The sequence below is a fragment of the Melanotaenia boesemani genome, chromosome 5 (genome assembly GCF_017639745.1).
Source record: "Melanotaenia boesemani isolate fMelBoe1 chromosome 5, fMelBoe1.pri, whole genome shotgun sequence".
NCBI lineage: Eukaryota > Metazoa > Chordata > Actinopteri > Atheriniformes > Melanotaeniidae > Melanotaenia > Melanotaenia boesemani.
This window is the reverse complement of record NC_055686.1, coordinates 29,117,163-29,144,379: the sequence shown is the minus strand read 5'-3', so window position 1 is coordinate 29,144,379 and position 27,217 is coordinate 29,117,163. Positions and strand designations below refer to the sequence as shown.

The following is a 27,217-nucleotide window of genomic DNA, read 5'->3' as shown; positions in this document are numbered from 1 at the left end:
GACTGGTTTATACTGGGATTAAAAGCTTCAGCTTCTACAGACTGGTTTATACTGGGATTAAAAACTTCAGCTGCTACATACTGGTTTAGATAAGAAGAAGAAAAAACTGGCCTGTTGGAACTTTAAGAGTTAATTCTTGTGATCGTGAATTCCTGGAGAAACTGATTTGTAAATATTCAGACGAACTGCATCCTGTCCTGCAGAAATCTGCTGATTTCAATCTCCTACAGAAAATAAATGTAAAAGAAAGAACAAGCACACTAAAACTAGTGGTTTTGTTGTTATCAGCTGTTTCTGATCTTCCTCTCCAGGTTTTTCTCTGACTTTGACTCCTCTCTGTCTGATGTGATTGTTGTTTTTAGCCATTCCTCTCCGTGCCATGACCATGGAGACCACAGCAGGTGACTCTCTGCACCTTGGTTCATTCAGTCAGCTCCTCCTCATCTCCATCTCTCTCCTCCGTCACTCATCGTGTGCTCTCCTGGTGGAGAGGTGTTCTGTGTCACTGTCCTTCACAGGCATCGCCTCATGCCCTTTTCTTGCTTTTTGGGCTCATTTTAATCAGACTCAAAACCCAGTTTAGTTCCTAGAGCTTCTGCCCCCTGGTGGACGGATTCTGTAACGCAGCAAGTTAAATAAAACAAACCTTAAATGGAGAATAATGAGGCAAAATGAGGCGTTGAAGGTAGAGGACATGTTGATTTCATATGGTGTCTTATTTTTTTCACTAACATAGCCCCCTGTTACCCTAAAGGAAAATTTCATCCTGTCTTTGGAGGTTTATTACCGAACACTGGAGCCTTCTAACAGGTCTTCTGGTCACATTACGAATGCTTCATTGTCTTGTGTGAATGTTTTTAAAGAAAAGATGCTGTTTAACTCAAGTTCAGGTAAGATCACAGTAGATTTACATCAAGCTGTCACATCCGTCAGCTGTCACTTTGCATGAGGAGTGATCTCAGTCTGAATGAGGTCACATGACTTCAGAACATGATCTTTTCCATTAAATGATGAGAAAACAGACACCAGAGTCTTGTCTAACAGGTCTGCATTGCTTTATTCTGAAAATGTAGATTTATTGTAAAATTTATTGTGTTTGTTGTACAGTTGCTGCAGTTTTAATGGTCTAGTACAGAAGCCCAGTCCCACAACATTATTTTTTTTTATTTATTTATTTTTTTTAACCTTTATTTAACCAGGTAAAACCAGGTAAAAAACCAGGTAACCAGGTAAAAAAATGTTTGAGATCCATAGATATCTTTTCTAACCATTATTTTATAATACTTATATGGGACTATATTTGATCATAGCTGTTCTATCTGAGAGCAAGATTTCTTGTTTTCTTTCTGAAAATGTCCCGGCTGGCATGATGTTTGACTTCCTTTCTAAAGTCTACGCCCTCTGTCAGATTCAGCATTTTACATAAAAACTTCCTGCTATCAAGATTCAGCTCTCAGGCTCAGGGTTGCAGTTTCAGCATCCTCACTTCCAACCCCACCCTCAGCACTTTTGGAGCAGCATGTTTGCACATTTTCAGCTTGAGGAAAGTACCAGAACTGCTACTGAAAAGTGCAGCAACCCCATAATGAAAGATACGTTAGATGCAGGCGTTATCGGCTGAGTAGACACAGCGGTTAGACCAGCAGCTGGCGGGTGGATGGATACAAGTACGTAGCAGGAAGCTTCTGTCTTCTGAGCAACAGTCTTATTTTAGGCCCTTTTAGGCTTTATTTGTAGAGCACATTTAACGTACAACACAGTCCTTGTTATCCTGATAGAAATAGAATTTGAAACAAAGGAGCCAAACAAGTTAGCATCTTCATTTAATTCTGGGTTATCCACACTGGATTTCTTCAGGTTTTCATTTTAGTCATTAGTTTGGACTTTAGCATGTCAGCACATCAGCAGCGGCTGGTGATTAATTTTGGCCTAAGCAGAAATAAACACGTTTAAAGATGTCGCTGTTTAAGTCTTTAGTTTAAAATATTTACGTTTCCCAGGTTTTTTTTTTTTTTTTTAATTGTGTTAAGAAATAAATAACCTACCACTGAGCTGCGGTGTCTGAGTTCTCATCGCTTAATGGAGTCGATAACATTCCTCTCTGATCTGCATAAATGTCTCCTCCGACTCCCCAGCTTCCTGGTTAGCTTCATGGTGGATGCCAGGGGCGGAGCCATGCGGGGTTGCCGACACAACGGCCTCCGCATCATCATCCCACCCAGGAAGTGCAGCGCGCCAACACGGGTCACGTGCAGGCTGGTGAAGAGGCACCGTCTGGCCACCATGCCCCCTATGGTGGAGGGCGAAGGCCTGGCCAGCAGGCTTATCGAGGTGGGGCCCTCTGGGGCCCAGTTCCTTGGGTAAGGCTGCAAGGAGTTAACGCTCCTCCGTGGCTGGAATAAAGCCAAGAAGATGTAAAGTAGTAAGCAATGTCTAGTGGAGTTTTAAGTATTAAAGGAAAAGAATCAATCATGGAAGTAAATACAGGAAGCAGTAAGCCTTGTAAGGAACTGGAAGTGTGAGCAGCACCAGGTTTCCTTCATCCTGCTTGTTGGTAATGAACCGTGTGGAGCTTAAATCTGCTGGCCTTTTCCTTTCAGACTGAGTTGCCTCTGCTGTACTAAAACAGTCCACCTGCTCCTGCTTCTCCCAGTGCCAGGGTCTGCAGCATGCCCCGTTTTATTTCCCCACAGCTGCAGTCCAACTCTTTCTAACCCTTAATGACAGCTTTTCTTTTTAACTCCTCCTCCAGTGTTGCACCATGATTGGTTTTATATGTGGCTATATATTCTGCTCTGATGTGTTTGAAAGTATGCCTTGTTATTCATTTTCAACAGTAAGATTAAGGTTTGGGCCTGAAATTGTCTGAGATACTGTTATTCATTACTTATAAACATGATGGAGGTTCTCCATGACCAACAGCTCCTGGATTGTGTCATCATCTTAATACATAATGTCAGAGGGTAAATCCCCATTTCCAAAAACGCTGTGGCGTTGTGTGAAATGTAAATACAACCAGAATACAATGATTTATAAACCTCATCAGGTCATATTTTACTCCCAGTAGAAGATAAACATGTCAGATGATGAAACTGAGACATTTTACCATGTGATGGAAAATATGAGCTGATAGGGAATCTAATGCAGCAGCACATCTGGAAAAAGTAGTTCTAGGGTGATGTTCAGCATGGTGTGAAAAGTAGTTCCAGGGTGATGTTCAGCACGGTGTAAAAAGTAGTTCTAGGGTGATGTTCAGCATGGTGTAAAAAGTAGTTCCAGGGTGATGTTCAGCATGGTGTAAAAAGTAGTTCCAGGGTGATGTTCAGCATGGTGTAAAAAGTAGTTCTAGGGTGATGTTCAGCATGGTGTAAAAAGTAGTTCCAGGGTGATGTTCAGCATGGTGTAAAAAATAGTTCCAGGGTGATGTTCAGCACGGTGTAAAAAGTAGTTCCAGGGTGATGTTCAGCATGGTGTAAAAAGTAGTTCTAGGGTGATGTTCAGCATGGTGTGATGGGTGCAAGATGTGGTTCAGCGTCGTCTTGCTGAAATCTGCAAGGCCTTCACTGAAAGAGATGTTGTCTGGATGGGAGCAGATGTTGCTCTAAAACCTCCATGTACTTTTCAGCGTTGATGGAGCTTCACAGATGTGGAAGCTGCCCACACCATAGGCACTAATGCAGCCCCATCCCATCAGAGATGCAGCTTTTCACCTGTCCACTGATAACAAGCTGGATGCTCCCTCTCCTCTTTAGTCTGCAGGACACGCCATCCATGCTTTCAAGAAGCTAGTTCACATTTTCAATCAGGTTTCCACCAGAGAAGACGGTGCTGGTTCTGGATCGTGTTCACATCTGGCTTCTTCTTTGCATGATGGAGCCTTATTCCTGCATTTGTGGATTTCAGGGTGAACTGTGTTCACAGACAGTGGTTTCTGGAAGTCTTTCTGAGTCCATGCAGTAGTTTCTAGTAGAGAATCATTTCTGCTTTTAATGCAGAAGATCACCAGCATCCAGCCTTGTCCCTGCACACAGAGATTCCTCCTCATTCTCTGAATCTTCTGAGGATAATCCTATGCTGTAGATGGTGGATCTTCAAAGTCTGAGGAACATTTTTCTGAAATTGTTCCACAGTTTTAGATCCAAATTGTCTCAGATTGGTGAACCTCTGTCCATCTTTCCATCTGAGAGACTCTGCATCTCTGAAATGCTCCTTTCATACCCAGTCATGTTACTGATCTGTTACCAGTTAACCTGATTAGTTGTCCAATGCTCCTCCAGGTGTTTCTGCTTTGTACCAGTTACTTTCCCAGCCTTTTGTTGCTCCTGTTCCAACTTTATCCAGACGTGTTGCTGCATCAGATTCACTATCAACTCATGTTTTCCACCACATGGTGAAATGTCTCTGTTCCATCATCTGAGATGTTGTTTATCTGCTACTGGGAATAAAATATGAGTTTTAGCAGTCACTGTATTCTGCATTTTACGACTTGTTTTATCGACTTGTTTGGGATTGAGGTTGTAATTTTACAGAATATTTGGGTTTATAACATTTTTTTCTTTCCCTTAGTAATTTTTGTAACGAATGTGTTGAATTTTGTACCTTCTTGGTCTCCGTAGTTTCTAAAATCTGCCTCCGTTTCCAGCCAAAGCAAACATTGTGTGTGCTCTTTCTTCCACACTGCTGCGTATGGATGCTCGATGTATCACACAGTAAACTCCACCTCCCCACCTCTCCTCCACCTCTAAATGAGGGAGAGAGTTTGGTTAGCAGAATCCTCCAGCTCGGTCCACCAGGGACGAACTTCCTTGGGTAGGGTGGAAGAAATGTACAATTTTGCATATGAAACAATCCATGGATGCCAGTCTCAGTCTTTTCCTTCCAGTTCATCTCCTAACATGGCTGTATGTTGTGCTGCTTGTGTTAGTGTGCTGTAGCCCTTCGTGTGTGTTTACATGCATCACTCTGTCTGCGTCAGCATGCTTCCTGACTTCTACATAGATTTGTCCCTTTTTTCCTGTTTGTGTGGAATGTGAAAGCTTGTCTGGCCTGAGAGTAGGTGATACTTCATCCTTTCCTCTATTTAAGTTGACTAAAGTCTTATTTCACCACACTAATAACTGTAACTGTAAATCACAGAGCTGGAAAATCCTCTGATTTCCAAGATTTTATGTTACAGGACGTAATAAAAGATCTTTATGGGAAAGGTCGGAACATGACTCATTAAACTGTCTTAATTAACATGAAACATGAGAAAAATGAAGAACACGTCATGATACAATGAAACATTTTTAGCTGCAATTACTTGAAGTATTGATGGTCTGGATGACTTCATTAGTCTTATATTGTTGTGGAGGACATTTGACTCTCCTGGAGTCCCACTGCAGCATCTCAGTCAGGATGAGGTCTGAACCCTGACTGGACCACACTGGACCTCCTCCCTCTCCAGCCTGTCTGGTTTCTCCAGCCTGTCTGAGGTCTGGACTCTTTGGTATCCAGAGGAGTTCATGGTCCATCGATGAATACAGGTGTCCAGACCATCATACCTCCACGACTGTGCTGACAGCTGATATGGGGCGTTTAAGGACCAAACATGTCTACCGTGGTCTGGTCTGTCCAGAGGACCTGGTTCCAGAAGTCTGCTGGTTTGTTCAGATGCAGCTTTGCCAGCCTGAGCCATGCTGCCATGCTCTTTTTCCTCCTGCAACCTTCCCAACAAGCCATACTGGTTCAGTCTGTTTCTGACTGGACTGTCCTGAACTTAACTGGAGAGATCTGGGGTCTGGGACGTCCAGTCTGGGGAAGATTAGCAGCTGTATGTAATGTTTCTGTCTCTGTTGGATGATGGACTCCAGATAGTTTAGAAATGACCTGATAACCTCCCCAGATTGATGGAAAAATGCTTCTAAGATAATTTCTGATGTCTTTCCTCCTTGGCATGTTAACAGACCTGAATGCTGCAATTTTTCCATCCACTTATTCTAAATTATGTCCTGAAACATAAAACCTTAGGGACTGGAGATGGTGAACTTTCTTCCACATATTACAGTGTGTAAGTCAGGGATCACTGTGGTCCTCGAAGGCTGGAGTCCTGCAGATGTCTGATGTATCCCTGCAGCAACACCTGATCCAGGTGAACTGGTCATTAACAGACTTGTGCAGAACTTGACAGCAAGCTGTTGGAGATCTATTTTATCTGAATCAGGTGTTGCAGTAGAGAAACATTCAATACCTGCAGGATGCCGGCCCTGAAGGACCGGAGCTGGTGGTCCCTGGTAGACGGGGTTCAGAATGAGAAATATGATGCTGTTCTGTCAGGTCAACAAAGCATTTTACATAACCAGCAGTTCTGCTTCACAGCTGTGTGTCCTGTGTTTTGCTGTCCTGAAGCATGTGTGTTGCAGTTCTATGTTGTGTTAGCGCTAGCTGCAGATCAGGTAAGTAGGAAAGCTTCTTCACATTAAACACCAACTGTAAGTTGTGAGTTAAAGATGGAAACAGTCAGCATGTCTGTCTGCCCCAGTTCAAAGAAGCTGAAGATGAAGCAAAGATCGATGCCTTAGGATTCATAGAACATGTAGAAAGTAGAGTTAGGTTTCAGAGATGCCAGGTAGCATCTTAAACATGCCCTGATCTGACGGCCTGCCCTCCGCCCCTCCAGCCCCGTCATCGTGGAGATCCCCCACTTCGCCGCCCTGCGGGGGAAGGAGCGGGAGCTGGTGATCCTGAGGAGTGAGACTGGAGAGAGCTGGAAGGAGCATCACTGTGAATACACCCAGGAGGAGCTCAACCAGATATTAAACGGCATGGATGAGGGTGAGCGTGTGTGGTTAGAAAAAGCTGATGACCCTCCGTTCGTAGCCCGGACTTATGTTGCCTCCTTTCCTCCAGAACTGGACACACCTGAGGAGCTGGAGAGGAAACGCATCTGTCGAATCATCACCAGAGACTTCCCACAATACTTTGCAGTGGTGTCTCGGGTCAAACAGGACAGCAACCTGATTGGTCCAGAGGGGGGCATCCTGAGCAGCACCGTGGTGCCCCAGGTGCAGGCAGTCTTCCCAGAGGGGGCGCTCACCAAGAGGATCCGGGTCGGACTGCAGGTAGCCCTCATTAATACAGGCAGCTGGAGAAAGTAGATAGGACTTTATTATTATTTATTCATTTCTTTATTCAGTTAGTTGTTTTTTTTTTTTGTCTATGAATTTTCTGTTTTATTTTATTTTTAATTACTTATTTAGATAGTTTGATATTTAGTTCATTCGTTTCTTTATTTATTTTCTATTTATTTTTAATTTGATTTGATTATTTATTTATTTAGTTCTTTTATATTTTTTCATTAATTTAGTTTATTTTTATGTATTTACTTTATTTTATCTTTTTTTAATTTGAATTTTTGTCATTACTTTATTTATGTGGATTTTTATTTTATTCTTTATTTTTTATTTGATTTATGTATTTAATTATTTATTTTTATTCACTTTGTTAGTTTTTTAGTGAGAAGCTTCCTCATATCAAACTGCTGGGTTTTGTAGATTAGAGAACTTTACCAGTTCTGGTTATTTGTGTGTTTATTTGTTTGTTTGTTTGTTTGCATAGAAAACATTCCCATTTGGAATATAGGCCTGATGTGAGTAGATGTTTGGGAATAAAATGGAGGCTCTTTCTGCCCTCATAGGCTCAGCCGGTGAGCCTGAACGTTGTGAGGAAGATCCTGGGGAACAAGGCCACCTTCAGCCCGATTGTTACCCTGGAACCCCGCAGAAGAAAGTTCCATAAACCCATCACCATGACCATCCCCGTTCCCACAAGCAGCTCTGACCCAGTCCTCAACGGTTTCGGAGGGGACACGCCCACATTGCGACTTCTCTGTAGTATAACTGGTTAGAAAACACAAACATTCACAAACCTCTGACCTGCACAACCTTGGACACCTGCTGATGCTCAGATGTTGTGTTTGCATGGATGTTAAGGTGGAACAACTCCAGCCCAGTGGGAGGATATAACAGGAACCACTCCATTAACGTTTATCAATGACTGCGTCTCCTTCACCACCAACGTGTCTGCCAGGTAAAACCATTTGCTCCAGATCCAAATGTAGCAGCTGTTAATACCTCATGTTAATGCTCATTTTTCCTTTTCCACCCTCCATCTCTAGATTCTGGCTCATAGACTGTCGACAAGTCCAAGAATCTGTCAGCTTCTCCACTCAGGTGTACCGAGAGATCATCTGTGTCCCCTATATGGCCAAGTTTGTGATTTTTGCCAAGACCCATGATCCCATTGAAGCCCGCTTGCGCTGCTTCTGCATGACTGATGACAAGATTGATAAAACACTGGAACAGCAGGAGAACTTCACAGAAGTGGCTCGCAGCCGAGATGTAGAGGTGAGAAGTTAACTCTGGAAACATGGAACCAGGTTCAGAGGCCACATAAAGATGTTATCGCTTTAAAACCTGTCCTATTTTGTGTTGAGAACTAAAGGGGGCAACGGACGGAGCCTTGGGGAACTCTAAAGATCAGGGTTAGCACTGGAAAGTAGACATTACAGACCACTACAGGGAAACTCTGTATGTCTGACATGATGTGACCAGTGAAAACAGTGTCAGTAATATGATATATTAATCTAGCCATTGTACCTCTTTCTTTTGTCAGGTTCTGGAAGGCAAACCGATTTATGCCGACTGCTTTGGAAACCTTGTCCCCCTCACCAAAAGTGGCCAACATCATCTGTTCAGCTTCTACGCCTTTAAAGAGAATAGACTAGCGCTGTTCATCAAAGTAAGATTTATTCCTTCACTTCACAAAGCAACATCTCTACAAACTGATTTCTCCTACCAGGTGTGGTCATTTTATTTTATTTTATTTTATTTTATTTTATTTTATTTTATTTTATTTTATTTTATTTTATTTTATTTTATTTCTCTATCAAAGTTTTGTAATTTTAGTTTAATATTAATTTATTTTCCCCGATGCATTTATCTATTTATTTTTGTTTTTATTTCATTATTTATTTATTTTATGTCTACATGTATTTAGTTTATTTTATTATTTATTCATTTTATGTTTATTTATTAATAAATTTATTTAGTTTTATTTTCTCTTGATTCATTTATTTCTTTCATTATCTCTACATTTCTTTGTCTGTTAGCTAATTATGAAGACATCTTACTGGTATAACATTGTTTGGTTTGCAGATTAGAGACAACACTCAGGAGCCATGTGGCCGCCTGTCGTTCATGAAGGAACCCAGGAACTACAGGTCGCTCACCCAGAATGCCATATGCAACCTCAATATAACCCTGCCATCCTACTGTAAGGTGAGGACACCACACCAACGATGCTTCCTTCAATAGTCCTCTTTTCCATCCCTGAAACCACACGGACTGGTTGTCTTTGTTACTATGGTAACCACACATTATCCCACCCCGTCTTTTTCCTCCCTTTAACATGACTGTTTGTATCTGTGCTCCTTTCTGCTTCTCGCTGCTTTTTGTTCTCAAAAGGAGTCTGATTCCGACCAAGAGGAAGAGGTAAAAGCAGTCACTGCTTCCCACTCTGCTTCCTTCCCATTACCATCCTTTCCACCGTCTGACCACCAGATAAATATGCTGAGAGATGGTGTTTAATGTAGTAGACTGGAGTGGTATTTGTCCAAGATGTAAATAAATTAGTTGTTTTTGTGGCTTTCCTGGAAGTAATGATGTTAGTGGTAGCTGTGGTAAAGTGGGCGCATAGAGCAGTCATAGCAAACTAATTCTAATTTATCTTTTCTGTTTCAGACCAGCCGAACGTTCGAGAAATGTAAGTACATTCTCTCATTTAATTTAATCTTTAGCTTGCACTAAAATAGCTGCTACGCTTGTCTTTATTAACCAAAGTAACACATTTACTGTCAGAATAATACAGAGTGCAGAGGAATGATACACCCATGGCTTCAAACCATTGATCCAAGACTTTAAGCTTCTCAGATTTGTCACCGAAGAAAAGCCTTTACTTTCCCATCTTCATGTCACTGTTTTCTTTCCTCTGAGGCTCAACTTCTTTTCTCATGTTTTCTTTCTGTTTTCACACCTTCATTGTTTCCAATTTAACACTTTCACCTACAAAATATCAGATGGGACATGCGGGGAAAGAGTGAGACACTGCCATCTACGTACGTACATAAACACTGATCTCACCCGCTACATGTTATCTGTGCTTCTCCAGACCCCTCTCCTTATCACTGGTTGTGGGAATCCCAGTCGCCTGCAGTTTGTTAAATAAGTATAGCATGAACCAGAAGCAGGAAGGGAATTAGATGAGCTGATATCCATCAGGACCTCCTCCTCTTACACTGTTCTACCAGAACATATCTGCTCATCCTCATCCAGAAACAAGGTGCAAGTGACTATTCCAGAACCTGGTGAACAAAAATTAGGAGCCGTAAGTTTAGAGTTAGACCAGCTGTAGTTTCTAGAGCAATGTTAAAGCAGAATGTGGTCAACCTCCCAATTCCATCAACTAAATTTTATCCCCAGTAGAAGATAAAGGTTCACCAATCTGAAACAAACTGGCTCTAAACATTCAGAAAAATCTTCCTCAAACTCTGTAGATCCGCCATCTGCAGAGTAGAATATCATCTGAAGATTCAGAGAATCTGGAGGAGTCTTTGAGCGCTTGGGACAAGGCTGAAGGTCATATTTCTGACCTGTTGCCAGGTAACCTGATTAGTTGTCAAATGCTCCTCCAGGTGTTTCTGGTTTGTACCAGTTACTTTCCCAGCCTTTTGTTGCTCCTGTTCCAACTTTATCCAGATGTGTTGCTGCATCAGATTCACTATCAACTCATATTTTCCATCACATGGTGAAATGTCTCAGTTTCATCCTCTGACACGTTGTTCTTCTTCTACTGGGGATAAAATATGGCTTAGTGAGATGTAGAAATCATTGCATTCTGGTTTACTTAAATTTTTTTTGTTTTCTGACTTTTTGTGAATTTGGGTTGCAGTTTACATACAAACCTTTTATGTAACTGATTAAAATTACTGGGAATAATGTCCTCATACCAAAAACTCAAGGCATTCCTAAACGGGATCATTCCTCTAAGTTTTTACAGATTGTATATTAGACTGTCTATTCGCTCTATCACTCTTTTCCATAACCTTTCCATCAGCACTTCCCTTTGCTTTGCATGGAAATAACTTGCCTTACACAAACGTGTATGTGTGCGCCTGTATGTGTTATTGAATGTTTGTTTGTTGTTTTGGTCTTCTTGGTCACATCTTGTGGGTTTTTTACCTTCTTTTGTGTTATTTAAGTTGTCATTTATATTTTAAAATGTAAAATTAGACAAGAAGCAGAACGAGGAAGGCAGAGGGAATGCTACCATTCCTGAGGTCCTCTTCCTCCTTTGATTTGAAGGACATGTTAAATCATTGTGTGTTTTGTAGGTCATCACTGGCTTTCTTTAACAGATACATCTAGCACTCTTTGTTGATTTCAAGCCATTTTGCCTTTCATCACATTGATATTTGTCATATATCTGAGCAATCTTGAGATATGTTTGTTTCCTTTGCTGCTCCTATTTATTTAGTATCTGTTTGCTTCTACGGTTTCACTCATAGTTGGTGTAGCCTTTTGTTTTGTTATTGTTAGTTTTGCTGTATAGTTTTGTCTTGTGAGTGTGGGTGTGAGTGTATAAGCAAGTTATTTCCGGATCATATCTTTTCCTATTGGTATTATTTAGCCTTTGCATTACCACAAGTTCCCAGAAACATGAGCAATTATAAGCCTGATTCCTCTAGTACCCTGATGTAGAATCCACTATCAGTTTGTTGTCCTATGATCCCTGCAGTGTCTTCCAGTCTTATCCTGACCACCTTCTCCAATGTCTGTCTCCTTTCATTTGAACTTTTGATTTTTTTTATTCCTTACTTGTTCTTCTTCCTTATGGAAGATGAAGAGACGGAGACATCAGCCCTGAAATCTGAGCTGATTCGAGAACCAGATCTTCTATCCGACGTGTCAGAGATGAAACAAGATTTGATCAAAATGACTGCCATCTTGACTGCAGACTCGACAGAGAAATCCCCTTCCTTAGGAGGGTGTGGGCTAGAGAAAGGGACTGAGGAAGTTTCTGGAGAACCATTAGAAATAATGGAGAAGGACTTAGAGAAAGTCAAAGAGGACCTAGAGAAAGTCAGTGAGATACTGAGGAGTGGAACATATCAGGGCGGAGTGGCAGAGGAGGCAGCAAAAGCAATTAGAATAGCTGAGGAGTGGGTTCTCCTTTCAGACACCGAGATAGAAGAGGCCAAAAAAATGGCCGCCTTAGAAGTTCAAGAGCCTGTCTTACGTGAAAGTAGAGCTAACAGAGGAGCTCCCAGACCTAAAGCCATAAAGGACAGTGGTGACCTTAAAGAATACCTCCTGGATGCACCAGTAAGCTCCAAAGCAAAGGCTAAACAAGAAGCGAGTGTCCAAGAAAGATTCACTGATGTTGTACTTCGCAAAAGTTCAAAATCAACCACTCCCACCAAAGTCCATGACAAAACCACCACTGGTGATGTTAAAAAGCCAGTGAGGAGAAAGGGGAAAGACCAGGGACAGGTAGAGGGAACGATGGAAGCAGGAGCTCATTTAAGTGTGCCTGCACCCCCTGTTCCTAAATCACCTGTATCTCCAGTAATTGAAGAAACGCCAATAGGTTCAATAAAGGACAAAGTCAAAGCCTTACAACAAAAAGTAGAGGCAGAGCAAAAGAGCAAAAAGGTCACCGGAAGCAAGCCTTCACATTTACCTGTAATGAGCAAATCCTCTCCAAAAGCCAAAGAAACTCCTAAATCAAAACTGCCCCCTCCTAAATCCCCTAAAGCCGAATCTGAAAAACTTGAGGAGACCATGTCAGTTAAAGAGCTGATGCAAGCCTTCCAAACAGGGCAGGACCCCTCAAAGAGAAAGTCTGGGTTATTTGAGGTCAAAACAGCCTCCACATCAAAATCAGAGAAACCAACAAAATCTGAAACCATCCAGTCAAAGACCATGACCAAAGCAATAACACCACGTGTCTCACAAGAAATATCGCTGGATACCAAACCTTCCAAAAATAAGCCCGCTCTGAAAGACAAAGAGAAAGAAATAAAGCCAGCTTCTGCTGCCCACTCAGAGCTAACTGAAACAGTAGACTTTGGAAGTGGTGGCCTTGATGATAGCTCTGATAGCTCTAAACATGAGGGTGTGGCAGACTCAGTAAGTGCCAGTTCTGGAGAGGGAACCAATCACCTGATTTCAGAGGACAGTTACAAACATGAAGGTCTGGCCACTCCAGGCACAAGCCCTGAAAGTCTGTCAGGACAACAGACTTCTTCAGCAGGAGTTAAAAAAGACATTAAAGACACAGAGAAATCTGGAGACTCTGGTGTAGGGACCACTGGTGACTACATGTCTACAGAAATGGCCCTTCCTGCCTCTTCCAGCAAGGCTGATGAAGACCATCCAACAAGTGAGTCCATATCTGTTAGGAGGAGTGAGTCTAAGCCATCTAAGCCTCAAAAGCTTACAAAGAGAGTCTCAGAGACTGTAGAAACATTTCTTAGTGATGACGATAGCCCTGATCATCAGTTAGCATTGTCTTTAGTTGGTTCTCCAGCCTCTAGATCCCCCTCTCAGCGTCGTGACAGCTTAGAGCTGCCTTTAAAACAAGAATCAGATGCTCTGAGTCCGTTAGCTGATGACTCGTTGACAATAAGCCACAGAGACTCTTTAGAGGGTAGTCCTCTCATGGAAGAGAATTCCTCCCATAAGTCCCCAGACTCTATTGAACCCAGCCCAACCAAGGAATTACCTCCTCACGACTCTCTAGAGAGCAGTCCTGTAGATCAGAAAAACCACTCATCCTTCCCACCAGAACCTGATACATCCAGTAAATCCTCTAGCCACCCAGAGCCCTACAAAGCTGCAGAATTCCCCCAAGACGCTTTGCGTGGTAGGCTGCTTCGAGACCATGAGGCTAGTGCTGATGATGACAGTTGTGAGCAGACATCTCAGATGACAAGTTCCGGTAAGAGTCCCCTCTCCCCTGAAACTCCTAGTTCTGAAGAGGTAAGTTACGAGGTAAACCCCAAACCCTCAGACCATGCATTCCTCTCCATTCCATCCAAACCGGCTGTCATCCCTGAAGACCCTGAAGAAGAGGATGCAACAGACAGCTATGAAGCTAAGAGAAAGATCACTCCAGAGGAGGAGATGTTTAAGATGGCAGCCAAAATAAAAACATTTGATGAAATGGAACAAGACGTGAAGAGTACAAAGAAGTCTAGAAAAGATTTGGTTCCTTCAGCAAATGTCAAAATAGGGGATGACAGCTGTGAAACTTTAGATCCCACCAGTAAGAAGCTTTCGCAAAGTGATTGTGGGCTAAGTATACCCACAGAAGATTCAGAGATAGTTCTTTTAATTGATCCCGATATTAAAGTACAACCTCCCTCTCCTTTTTCAGCAGGTTTGCATGATGGACCCCACAGCAAGGAGGTCAACAACACAACATCAGCCACTTTCACTTCAGGGGGACCTCACTCTGTCTCAGACCAGCATGATTCAAAAACCATACCAAAAACTGCACAGGAAGAAAAAGTCCCATCATCTGCAAAAGCTGATAAAGACTTTACTACCAGAGTGGCATCAACATCAAACAATGCAAACAGGACTGATGAGCAAAAAGAGGAGAGCTTAAGGAAGTCACAGGAAAATAAAGGAGACCAAAAGTTAGATGTTAGCAAAGCACAGACTGGTAAGCCAAAACCAGGGAGCAATGTAACAGATGAAGTCAAAGAAGACCAAAGGGAGCACGCAGGAGCACCAGATTCTGTTGCCACAGGTCACAAAAAACCAGAGGTCTGTATCTATGATGACACAGAGGAAGATGATGAAGAACTGGATCTTCCTAGAACTGAGTCGAAAGGTGTCACTGCAAGGGCAAACACAGACTCATGGTCTGCCCTGAGAGAGGATGATGCCACTTTTGCAGCTCGGGTAAAAGAGGAGGAGCAGAAGATTCTGAATCTGGTTGTTGATCGTCAGTCTCTGCAGGCAACTCCAGACACTACACCTGGGAGAACCCCAACAGAGGAAAGCACGCCCACGAGTGAACCCAATCCTTTCCTTTTCCAAGAAGGGAAGCTCTTTGAGATGACGCGAAGTGGTGCCATTGATATGACTAAGAGAAGCTATGAGGAGGAGGGAGGTGGCTTTGCATTTTTCCAGATAGGTGAACAGCCTTTAGAGGAACCTGTCTTAGAAGAGGCCAGGGAAGAAGGTAGAGCAGCAACAGAACATGAAGTTGGTTTGAATCTTACACTAGAGGTTAAGATCGAGGAAGATGAGATGTCAAATGAAACAACTGACTCCCCACCAGAGGGGGATCAGCCAGGTGTTAGGGCCGATGCCTCCAAATCTAAAATCCCTAAAATGGGCATTTCCGCTTCAACCAAATCTACAAAGAAAGATCAGACTTCCTCTGAACTTTCAGAGACTAAAACTGATAAAAATGTAAATCAGGGATCCTTAGATTTAGATACAAGTTCGCCTGAACAGATGATAACAAATGTAGAGACTGCAGAAACTACAGTCACTAGATCGGTTTACTCAGAGCAGGGACAGGAGTCCTCTGATTCCTCTCCAGAGGAGGCCCAGTCGGTGATAGAAGCCCCCAAAACAAAAAGCAAATCTAAACAAAATGCTTCTAGTAGCGTTAAAAAGACTCCAGTCAAAGCACAAGCTAAGTCTTCTTCTCAAGGTCGGGGCAAATCAATGATTCCTTCACCTTCTCATTCAACGTCTTCCTCAACCGCCTCTAAAAAAGACGCCTCCATCAGTTCTGAATCTAAATCTAGAATTCCCATCAAGGCTGGCACTGTAAAGCCCGATTCGAATGCCAAACGAGCTGAATCTACCCAAGAGAAAAAGCTTAAGGTTTCCGTAAAAAAGGATGCACGGAGAAAATCTGAGACAGATGCAGGTCCCTCTGTGGACATAAAAACGAAGACACCATCTTCCAAAGCCAAGAGCTTCTGTGAGGGGGAGTCTTCCAGGTCTTCTGTTAAAAAAGAACAGGGTCGTCCCCTGAGTGCTGAGTCAGCAAAATCTAAAGGCTTCCAGTCCAGGTTGCCTGTCCGGGGCAAAAGTGGTCAGTTGTCCCATTCAGCAACGCCCACCAAAGAGAAAAGTGACCTGCCCAAACAGTCCATTGAGTTCTTTGAAGAGATAAGTGATGAAGCGGCAAAACTTGTGGCAAGATTGGCACAAGCAGAGACAGAGAAAGAGCAAGAGGCTTTAGCCACCCTCTCAGATGATGAGAGCAGTCTGATTGATCCATCGATCATAGAAAGAGAAACTTTCCCTGAGCTGCAGTTCCCTCCGTCAGGAGCCGTCTTTCCCATTAGACCACTGTGGGACGACCCTGTTGAAACACAGATGCAGCGAATCCCAGACGATAAAGTCCAAAGTCAAGGTATCCCCCCAGTTTAAGGGGCTGTTCTCTATTTCTTGTGCCTCATTAGTACACTAGCTGTAACGGTGCTGCCTCTCTGTCTCTTGTAGTTATGTCCCGTTGTAGTTTAAGGACCCTTGTTGCTGTGTTGCTGAAGCTGTGTTTATGTGTGTAATGATGTCTCGTTTTCCTTCTATGTGTGATGAAAATCTCAGGATTGGCATAAAGGCTTTGTGGAACTTGTGACAAAATCCCATGTGTTGAATTTGTCTCGATAGTCTAAACAAACACATTGAATTAAAGTTAAAATCTCAATACTGAAATTACCAAGTTATTCCAACATTTACAGATTTATTATGTCTGTGTCTAATTATTCCTTAGGTAATGAAGTAGTCACCCAAACTGTTAACAGAAAGAAAGAAAGCCAGTGAGGGTTATTTTAAGACAACGTTTGTAAATGTGACATACTTTGGTCTACCTTGCGGCTTCGACCGCTCATGGCTGTCTGGTGGTATTTGCAGTAGATCCACAGGATGAGGCAGAGAGAAAAGAACAACGGTTGGCCATTATAGCCGACCACCTGGGCTTCAGCTGGACTGGTGAGTCGCACTCAACAGTTCCTACCACATTCGTAACGCACATTCTTAATTAACTCAAAATTCTAAACTCTGTAGACTGTAAACAAACACCATGAATTTCATATTTATCTTCAGATTGTCTTGATTGTTGCTGTATTTTCTTTCTTTCCCAGAGTTAGCAGGAGAACTGGACTTCAGTGAGGAGAAGATCAACTTGATACGGGCTGAAAACCCCAACTCACTGCTGGACCAAAGCCACGCTCTTTTGCACGCCTGGGCAGAGAGGGAGGGCCAGCATTCGACAGGTCACAGACAATCATCTTTTTATTTCACAAGTTTCAGGGCTCATTTATGCTCAGTGATGAATATGCATAACGGACAGAGCTGTTCGTCCATTACATTCATTTTATGTGAGCTTGTAGATGCATACCCAACACTGCAAACAGAGCAGTAGTTTCACACTATAGTTCACATGTGACCAGCTAAAGGAACAACGAAGAAGTAGTTGCGATGCATTTAATGGCTGCGCCATGTCTACCACCCTGCCTTTCTGAGAATGTACATAATCACTAGGTATCAACGCATATGGATTTGTTTATGGCCGATGCCGATACGGGGCAATTTTCCTCCCAGTTTAGGAGCTGCTGGTTATAATGGAGGAAACAGCCTGTACCGGCTCCGTAGGTAATGATCCAGCTGCATGAACTCCTCCTCCTCATCAGTCTCTTCAGAAGTTGTGCTGAGAAATCCCTGTTAAATCACATGACTAGCACATATGAGGTGAAAAAGCTGCAGTCTGAACGTTTAGAGAAGCACCGATGAGGGATCAGCTGCTGCTCTCTCCTCTGCAGCTCAGAAGTGCTCACTGTTGACTTTACCTCCAGGTTAAATCTGGACTGATGAACATATCTCTGGTAAATCAATAATAACAAGAACAAGACCTTTTTGAAATGTCCAAATTCAATAACTTTGGAATAAAATCACAAAGCCGTGCTGGTCCCTGACTTTTCCTAAAACTACTTGAATTTTCATTAAAACTATTTAATATTTAGTATGTAAAGAACAAGAGAGAAGATCATATTCCAGCCACAGGTGGTTATTTTTTACCACACGCTGGTTTATTTTTAGACTCCCAACATTCTGGATCAGATCATGTGGAAGCACTCTGTAAAGGGTGGGATGCAGAGATGGGTCCATGCTGGATTTACATCATACAGGACTGCGTAGGAATAAACGTCCATATATTTAAGATATGCTCTTAAACCCTCAGAGGGGTTTCTGCAGTTAGCTGCAGAGGAACATCCAGTTTATGAGCCAGAAATACTCTTTTCTTCTCTCTTTATCGCAGTCGTATCAGACTGCAGACTCTGCTTCACCTGCTCCTGCATGCATGGGAGTATAAAGATAGTAATGTTTGACATTTGAAAACAGACATACCTATATAAGTATGTAAAGAGAGAATAAATTAGCCCACAGTTATTTAAATGTTAATGTTCAGTTTCTGATTGAACCTTTTGGTTTTGTTGCCTGTCTCAGCAGAAGAGACTCTTATCAAGAGACTGACCAAGATTAACCGAATGGACATTGTCCACCTTATTGAAACCAAGATGAACAAATCGACTCAAGAGGAGACATCGTCACATACCTATGCAGAGATCGAGCGGACCATGGCCCTGGACCACAGTGAAGGTGCACAGGACAGTGTTTGATGATGGAAATGTTGTTTTTTCTGTGTGGTTGTAACAGATTCAGACCAACACTTTTCTCTGTGCCTGGACAGGTTTCTCTGCCCTCCATGAAGATATTGACAGTCCTAGACCTGGCAGACGTAAGGACACTACAGGTAGAAGTCCAGGATCAGGACAAGAAGTGCCCATGGTATCAGCAGAAGACCTGTCTTCCAGTTTGTCATCACTTCATGACATGTCAGGAAGATCTGAAGCCGGCTCCACTGCAGCAGGCCGTCTCAGAAACGCCCAAAAAGAAAAACTGCAAAAGGAGATGGAAACGACACAGTGAGTTATCCACAGGGATACAGTTCTCCCTAAAAGTCTTTTCCTTTTAGATCTGGATTGGATTTAAATATGTTGTTTATAGTTAATAGGACTAAACTTTACTGCTCTCACATTTGACTTTGATTTGATGATGAATGTTATCTGTGTTTGTCTGATGTCCAAGTTTATAAACTGTTTTTATTCTATATAAACTCTACTCACCGGACACTGTATTCAGTCCACCTTGCTAGTACCAGGTTGGACCCCCTTTTTCTACAGAACTGCCTAAATTCTTGGTGTCATAAATTCAACAAGGAGTTGGAGACATTCCTCAGAGATTTTGATGCACATTGACATGATAGCGTCACACAGTTGCTGCAGATTTGTCCAGCAACATTTCTCCATCTTCTATTGTCCTGTGTTGGTGAGTCTGTGTGAATTGTAGCCTTAGTTTCCTGTTCCTAGCTGACAGGAGGCCATAAGTAGATCTATTTTATTATGGCATGGTTAAATAGTTAAATGGCACTGAAAGTAGATTTAACACCTCATTTTTAAACATCATACCATGAAAACTGACATACAACCACCACTTAAGACAGGTTTTTAAGAAATGCATTGCACCAGTGAAGTACGAAGGGGGGACCAATGTGACGTCTACACATATACTAATTGTCCGTGGTTGTTACCATGTCTACATGACTAAACGCATTAAGTTGCTGCCATGTGATTGGCTGGTCAGATATTTGTGTTAAAGCAGTTGTACAGGTGGACCGGATAAAGTGCTCAGTGTTTATCTTTTAAGTTTATCTTAAAAGATAAGCTAAGATAAGATAAGCTAAGTTTATCTTTTAATTTTACTTTGCAACTAAATATTGAAACTATCTTTTCTTGCAGCTCATCACAAAGAATATATGAGGAAATCTCAGACGCGGTGCAGACAGGCAGTTATAAACATGTAAGTGCTTTTTTTACATTGTACCGCACCTCTCCCTACCATCTCCGATCCCATGTCATAGACCCTGTGTACAAAGGGGGACCCAAGTTGTGCACCCAGGTTACCCCACCTCCCAATCCCACTTCTGATGATAATGACAAAGGGGCTGTTGAAAATGAAGGAATAGAGGGGGGAGAGGAATGGAGCTTGGAGTGTCTACGAACTACCCATTCTGGAGACAGCACATCCCCATCAGCGTGGTGGGAGACACCCAACAACTCTCGATCAGACTTATGCGAAAGTCGTCCGTTGTCTATGACAGATTATGGAGAAAGCTTGATTGAATGTGAGCAAGCTGAACAAGACTTCAGGAAACTTTCAATGGAGCTTAAAGGAACTGATGAGGTCTCTAAAAAAGAGTCATTTACTCAACAATTTTCAAGTGAGGAAATGATTCAGCCTACTTCAGCTGTCAGTATGCAGACAGAATCTACACAAAGCAAACCAACAGCCAAGGGACACTTTGATGAAGTGTCACATCGACTCTATAAGGTCCTGTATGGATATGATGTTGAGCTTGTGGAATCAAATAGTGAGGATGTGTCAACATTGCCTTTGAGTTCACCCCTCCAGGACATCATTCAAGGAGCCAGGGCAGATGCCAGACACACAAAAACTGAAGCTGTTTCAGACTCTCTAGTTGAGACTGAGGTCTCCATTTCAGGTGATGTCAGATCCGTTCACGATAGGAATCGAACCCACAAGGCAACCACTCAAGCCAACTGGGAAAAGTCAGGGATTATGTCTAAAAAAATGGAAAATCTTACGACTTCCACCTTCAGTGAGGTGTCACATGACTCAACTTTTGAGAAGTTAGATGTGCATTCAGTAGATGTTGAGAGCAACTTTGAGAAACCACTGTTACTCAGACAGAGAGCAGAGTCTCCAACTGAATCTGAATCAATACCTGAACTGTCCATTTATGATAGGTCTCTTTCACCTGAATGTGTTCCCTTTAAACCAGTATTACTGACTGAGAGCAGGGCCTCATCACCTGAATCTGTGTTATCACTAAATGAGCTAAACTTCCTTGCTCCTGATTCCCCAGTACCTCACTTTAGGCCCTTATCACCACTTCCGCCACCTGTTATTCCTTGGGAACCTAGCAATGTTGGAGCTTTGGCCCATAGGCTACTATTACTAGGCATAGAAGGAGAGGAAAGACCTTTAATGCCAATGGTTTCCAATAGAAAACCATTTGGACGGCCAGTATCTGCAGGCAGTGACTATAGTGGTGACAGGTCTATCTCACCTCAGTCATTAAGTTTTGACATTGAGGACAGAGCATCATCGCCTGAATCTGTTATTTTAGAAACAGTGCCTTGGCTTTTTACACCTGATCCTCATGCAGCTGCTGATTTTCCTGAGATGAGGTCATGGTCTCCTGCATCCATAGAGTCGATCACTGCATGTTGCCGACTCCCACCAGACTCTCCAGTCCCAGAGTTCAGACAGGAGCCATTCACAACATCTGACTGTAGATCATCATCACCTGAATCAGCGTCATCACACATGGAGCTTGAAATGCCACTTTCGTCAACACCTTCTGAAGACAGGGCCACATCTCCAGAGTCTTTTACATCTGTTAATGAATATAAATCCCTCTCTCCTGATTCACCTGTTCCCGAGTTCAGTCTCAACTGGCCTGACTCAGCTCTTCTAATAAAAAGGACGATATCCAGCTCCCTTGAGTCATTATGTTCAAATGTAGAACAGGGCTCTCTGTCTCCAGGATCATTTAATTATGAAGACAGAGCCTCATCACCTTCTTCTGGAGCTGAATATGAAATGGTTTTACCTGTCCCTAGACACCCATCATCCTCCTCTGTATCAGTTGAATCCACACAGGTAGTGTTTTACTCCTTATCTACTGATCACAAACCCAAATCACCAGACTTCAATACAGAAAACAAACCACCAACACCAGTGGAGTTGGTACATGAGAATGATGACGACTGGGTTATTATTTCTTTGTTTGACATTGAGGACAGACCATTTTCACCAGATTCAGAGCCTGATTACAGACCTATGTCACCAGAGTTGGCCATGTTAAACATTAGAAGATGTTCCACTGAATCAGACACAATTAATGAGTACTTGTCTCCAGATTCTCCCATCCCACAGTATATACCTTCAGTGCATCATGGTTTTTCTATTAATTATCAATCATCAGCAGAATCTGAGTTGTCAGATGTTGAGTATGAGGCCATGCCTTTGCTAACACACTTTGAGAAAAGGCCATTATCTCCTGATTCTGGAGGCTCTGTGAGTAGTTATGGGCTGTTAAATCCTGAAACAGACCAATTCTTTGACAAGCAAGTTGCACAGGAACTGCAAGAAGCTGAATTTCTTGACATGTTTGAGGCACAGGAAACGGTTACTAAAGAAAGATCTGAAATGGGCATCTTATCAGCTGAAGGAATTACAAAAGAATTTGATCAGTCCATTGGAGGAAAAGTGGATGAGGAAGCAAACAATCCTGTAAGTGAAAAGTTTGAATCATTTGCCTTAAAAAAATCTAAGAAAATGAAAAAACATAAGAAATACTGTAAATCTAAAATGCCTGAGGTGATGCAAAAGTCTGATCAGTCTTTGTCACCTCCTCTGTCACCTGCTTCTGAGGATTTGGGTCTATCTTTGCCATTATCTGCAGATATACCTGCAGGTGCATTTTTCTCTGTACCTGAACATCCACTGCCAGTTCAAAGTTTAACTTATGATGCACAAGTTTGGAAGCTCATCTCTCATATTCACGATCCACAGTATGAAGGAGAAACTTTTATGAGCAAAGTAGGAAAGATTCAGTTTCATGGAACAAGGACTGAACCATATCAGGCAAAGTCCAAAGAGTCTTTCAAAAAGAAAACTGTTGATTTGCAATTAGAAACATACCAGAGATCACTTTCACCTGATCCTGGGGCAGAGTATAGACCTATGTCACCAGAATCACTCATGCTGCTGGATTTACTTAGACCAGAGTCTTCCCTGTCAGGGAGATCTGAGGGAAGTCAGAGAGCTTTAACACCAGATTCCCCCATTCCTCAGTACATGGCCTATTTCTCAGGACCCTCTGAATATAGACTCGGATCAGTGTCACCAGAATCAGCATTATCAGATCCAGAAATGGAAACTGATTTAAATATTTTACTGCTTTTCTCGGACAGGCCTGAATCTCCGGATTCAGTGTCATCTATAAACATAAATAGGGCCCTATCACCTGACTCACCTGTTCCTAGTTTTGGGCAGTCCTTACCTGAATCTATTGTAGGTCTTACATTAGAATGGTCTTCATCATTTGAATCAGCATCCTCAGACGTAGAGCATGGTTCTGTTTCTGTGGCATCATTGTTCGATGGAAGTAGACCTCCATCAGTATGTTCTTTTGATGAAAATAGGCCACTTTCAGCCGACTCACCCATCCCAGAGTTTGGAGAAGTTTTATTTGAACCTTTTTTGACCACTCTTGAAAGGTTCTCATCACCCATTTCAGTTGCCTCAGAAATAGACTATGGGTCTATTTCTCTGGGATCATTGTTCGATGGAAGCAGACCTCCATCAGTTTGTTCTGTTGATGAAAATAGGCCACTTTCACCTGACTCACCCATCCCAGTATTTGGAGAAGTTTTATTTGAGCCATTTATGACCTCATTGGAAAGGTCTTCTTCACCTGTTTCAACAACCTCAGACATAGAGCATGGTTCTATTTCTATGGCATCTTTGCTTGATGGAAGCAGACCTCCATCATTATGTTCTGTTGATGAAAATAGGCCACTTTCACCTGACTCACCCATCCCAGAGTTTGGAGAAGTTTTGTTTGAACCTTTTTTGACCACTCTTGAAAGGTCCTCGTCACCCATTTCAGTTGCCTCAGAAATAGACTATGGGTCTATTTCTCTGGGATCATTGTTCGATGGAAGCAGACCTCCATCAGTTTGTTCTGTTGATGAAAATAGGCCACTTTCACCTGACTCACCCATCCCAGTATTTGGAGAAGTTTTATTTGAGCCATTTATGACCTCATTGGAGAGGTCTTCTTCACCTGTTTCAACAACCTCAGACATAGAGCATGGTTCTATTTCTATGGCATCTTTGCTTGATGGAAGCAGACCTCCATCATTATGTTCTGTTGATGAAAATAGGCCACTTTCACCTGACTCACCCATCCCAGAGTTTGGAGAAGTTTTGTTTGAACCTTTTTTGACCACTCTTGAAAGGTCCTCGTCACCCATTTCAGTTGCCTCAGAAATAGACTATGGGTCTATTTCTCTGGGATCATTGTTTGATGGAAGCAGACCTCCATCAGTTTGTTCTGTCAGTGAAAGCAGATCACTTTCTCCTGAATCACCCATCCCAGAGTTCATGAAAGTTTTGTTTGAGCCTTTTATGACCACATTGGAAAGGTCTTCCTCACCTGTTTCAGCCACCTCAGACATAGAGCATGGTTTTATCTCTATGGCATCATTGTTTGATGGAAGCAGACCTCCATCATTATGTTCTGTTGATGAAAATAGACCACTTTCACCTGACTCACCCATCCCAGTATTTGGAGAAGTTTTATTTGAGCCTTTTATGACCTCATTGGAAAGGTCTTCTTCACCTGTTTCAACAACCTCAGACATAGAGCATGGTTCTATTTCTATGGCATCTTTGCTTGATGGAAGCAGACCTCCATCAGTATGTTCTGTTGATGAAAATAGGCCACTTTCAGCCGACTCACCCATCCCAGAGTTTGGAGAAGTTTTGTTTGAACCTTTTTTGACCACTCTTGAAGGGTCCTCGTCACCCATTTCAGTTGCCTCAGAAATAGACTATGGGTCTATTTCTCTGGGATCATTGTTCGATGAAAAAAGACCTCCATCAGTTTGTTCTGTCAGTGAAAGCAGACCACTTTCTCCTGAATCACCCATCCCAGAGTTCATGAAAGGTTTATTTGAGTCTTTTATGACCTCATTGGAAAGGTCTTCTTCACCTGTTTCAGCCACCTCAGACATAGAGCATGGTTCTATTTCTATGGCATCTTTGCTTGATGGAAGCAGACCTCCATCATTATGTTCTGTTGATGAAAACAGGCCATGTTCACCTGATTCACCCATACCAGATTTTAAATCAGAGCTAACTAAATCAGTTGTTGAACATCGACTATCATCTCCTGAAACAGTATTTTCAGATATTGAATATGCACAATCATATGAAGACATTAGTATTTTTGAACAGAGACCCAACTCACCAGAATCACAAGAATACAAGACCACAGAGAGAGTGCTGAGAGATACTGGTGAATCTTTAAAGGTAATTCAAGTGCCAGTCTATAAACATGTTTATGATGCTGAAGTTTGGAAGCTTATTTCTCAGATAAATGATCCTCAATATGTTGGGGAGACATTTTTCAGTAAAACTGGGGGTTTTGAGTATGCTAGGAAAAGAATTGGGTATGTTCAGGAAGACAAAGAAATGAAAGCAAGAGAATTTGATGATGATGAGAAGTTGGATTCACAGAAAACAGAGGGGGGAAAGAGACAAAAGTCAATTGATTCAAAGTCAGAGTACAGGCCTTTGTCATCTCAGGAAACAATGTTAACAAGGTCTGAATTATCAGGGTCTTTAAAGGACATGTGTCTAGATTACCAAGTTCCACTCTTTCCCAGTTACATTGCTGAATCAACTGAGTCAGGTGAGGGATCAAACCTTTGTATTTTCAGGGTTTCCAGTGAATGCAGACCATCATCACCTAGCTCAGTAGATGAAAATAGTGCATTTCCACCAGATTCACCCCTACCAGACTTCAGACCTGCAGTTTCTGAACCATTCATATCTGGTTCTGGATACAGATCCTGTTCACCAGAGTCAGTGATTTCAGATATTGAGTATGGGTTTTCAATGCAAGTGGCCTTCACAGAGGCAAGACCAGACTCACCTGAATCAGTTGTTTCTAATCCTGAACAGCCAGAAGCCAATCTGGTATTGAGACCACACCAGCTGATTTGCCAGCTCTATGACCCTCATTATGTTGGAGATGTCTTTGCAAGCAGAGCTGGACTGTTTGATAATGCAGAAACCTGTGTAGAATATGATTTGTGTGATTTGGATGTAAAGGTGCCAGGTAAGCCAATGTCACCTGACTCTGAAACAGAATATAAACCTCTCTTACCTAAGGCCCTACAGAAACTGAGCGCTAATTGGTCTGATTCACAGGAGACCGAATACTCTGCGGATGAGAATGGACCATTGTCTACAGATTTACCTATTCTCCAGTTTTCTACGTTACAAGAATCTTTTAATATAGTTGGTGGATATAGATCTTCCCCACCTGAATCTGTGTCCTCTGATTTTTCGTATGCAGCTTGTGAAGGCAGCTTATTTGCATCCGTCTCAGTTGATCAACCTCAGTCACCTGATTCAGTCACACCTGAAGACAAAAGCCAGGCCCTGTCATCAGATTCACCTGGATCTCATTTCATAACTCGAGTAATTGAACGTTTCCCCTCATTTGTTGAGTTTAGGCCAGCAACTCCCGAATTAGTTCCATCAGAAACTGAGTATGCTTCTTTAATCAATGTCCCGTTTGATACTGTGAGTAAACCAGGTACTACAGATTTAGCCGAACTAAATCTTGAGCAGAGACCTTTCCCACCTGATTCAAAATCAGACAACAGGTTTGTTTCACCTGTATCAGAGATGTTAATAGCCACAACAGAGTCACCTTCACCAGAGTCAGTGTGGTCAGATTCAGACACGGAAATGAGCGGTGTGATGATGGTTTTTGAGGACCGGCCTTCATCTCCTGACTCTTCAACATCAGCCAGTAAATTCAAAAGACTTTCTGCTGATTCTCCAGTACCTGAGTTCAGGCCAGCTTTGACAGTTGATTCGGGCTGTTGCCGGTTATCATCACCTGAATCTGTTGAATGGGGTATGGAAATTGCTCCATTAATTTCTCACTACTTTAAAGTCGAAGTTGAAGAAAGACCAGATTCCCCGCAGTCAGTCTCATACCAGAATCTGTCCCCAGACTCGCCCATACCCCAATACACACACAGCAAACCTGGCATTTTAACCTGGAGATCCACATCACCTGGGTCATTGTATTCAGATGAAGATTTAGAGACAGAGTTGTGTATGCCATGGCATTTTGAAGAAGGATCAATATCGCCTAAAGATGATCTTAGTCCAGACTCGCCAGTTCCTGC

General features: G+C 42.4%; 1 protein-coding gene across 1 annotated transcript in view; it reads left to right on the top strand.

Moving 5' to 3' along the window:
* Positions 1-27,217, top strand: part of ank2b (ankyrin 2b, neuronal) — a 96,171-nt gene that overhangs the window by 57,964 nt on the left and 10,990 nt on the right. The window contains exons 29-47 of the mRNA XM_041984390.1: positions 363-401; positions 2,136-2,360; positions 4,711-4,809; positions 6,659-6,813; positions 6,889-7,100; positions 7,676-7,880; positions 7,971-8,067; positions 8,156-8,384; positions 8,653-8,778; positions 9,195-9,317; positions 9,504-9,530; positions 9,780-9,801; positions 11,935-13,479; positions 14,476-16,485; positions 16,986-17,063; positions 17,216-17,347; positions 18,579-18,731; positions 18,823-19,057; positions 19,931-19,991. Of these exons, the coding sequence (XP_041840324.1) occupies positions 363-401; positions 2,136-2,360; positions 4,711-4,809; positions 6,659-6,813; positions 6,889-7,100; positions 7,676-7,880; positions 7,971-8,067; positions 8,156-8,384; positions 8,653-8,778; positions 9,195-9,317; positions 9,504-9,530; positions 9,780-9,801; positions 11,935-13,479; positions 14,476-16,485; positions 16,986-17,063; positions 17,216-17,347; positions 18,579-18,731; positions 18,823-19,057; positions 19,931-19,991 (5,773 nt within the window). The remainder of the gene's footprint in view (positions 1-362; positions 402-2,135; positions 2,361-4,710; positions 4,810-6,658; positions 6,814-6,888; positions 7,101-7,675; positions 7,881-7,970; positions 8,068-8,155; positions 8,385-8,652; positions 8,779-9,194; positions 9,318-9,503; positions 9,531-9,779; positions 9,802-11,934; positions 13,480-14,475; positions 16,486-16,985; positions 17,064-17,215; positions 17,348-18,578; positions 18,732-18,822; positions 19,058-19,930; positions 19,992-27,217) is intronic.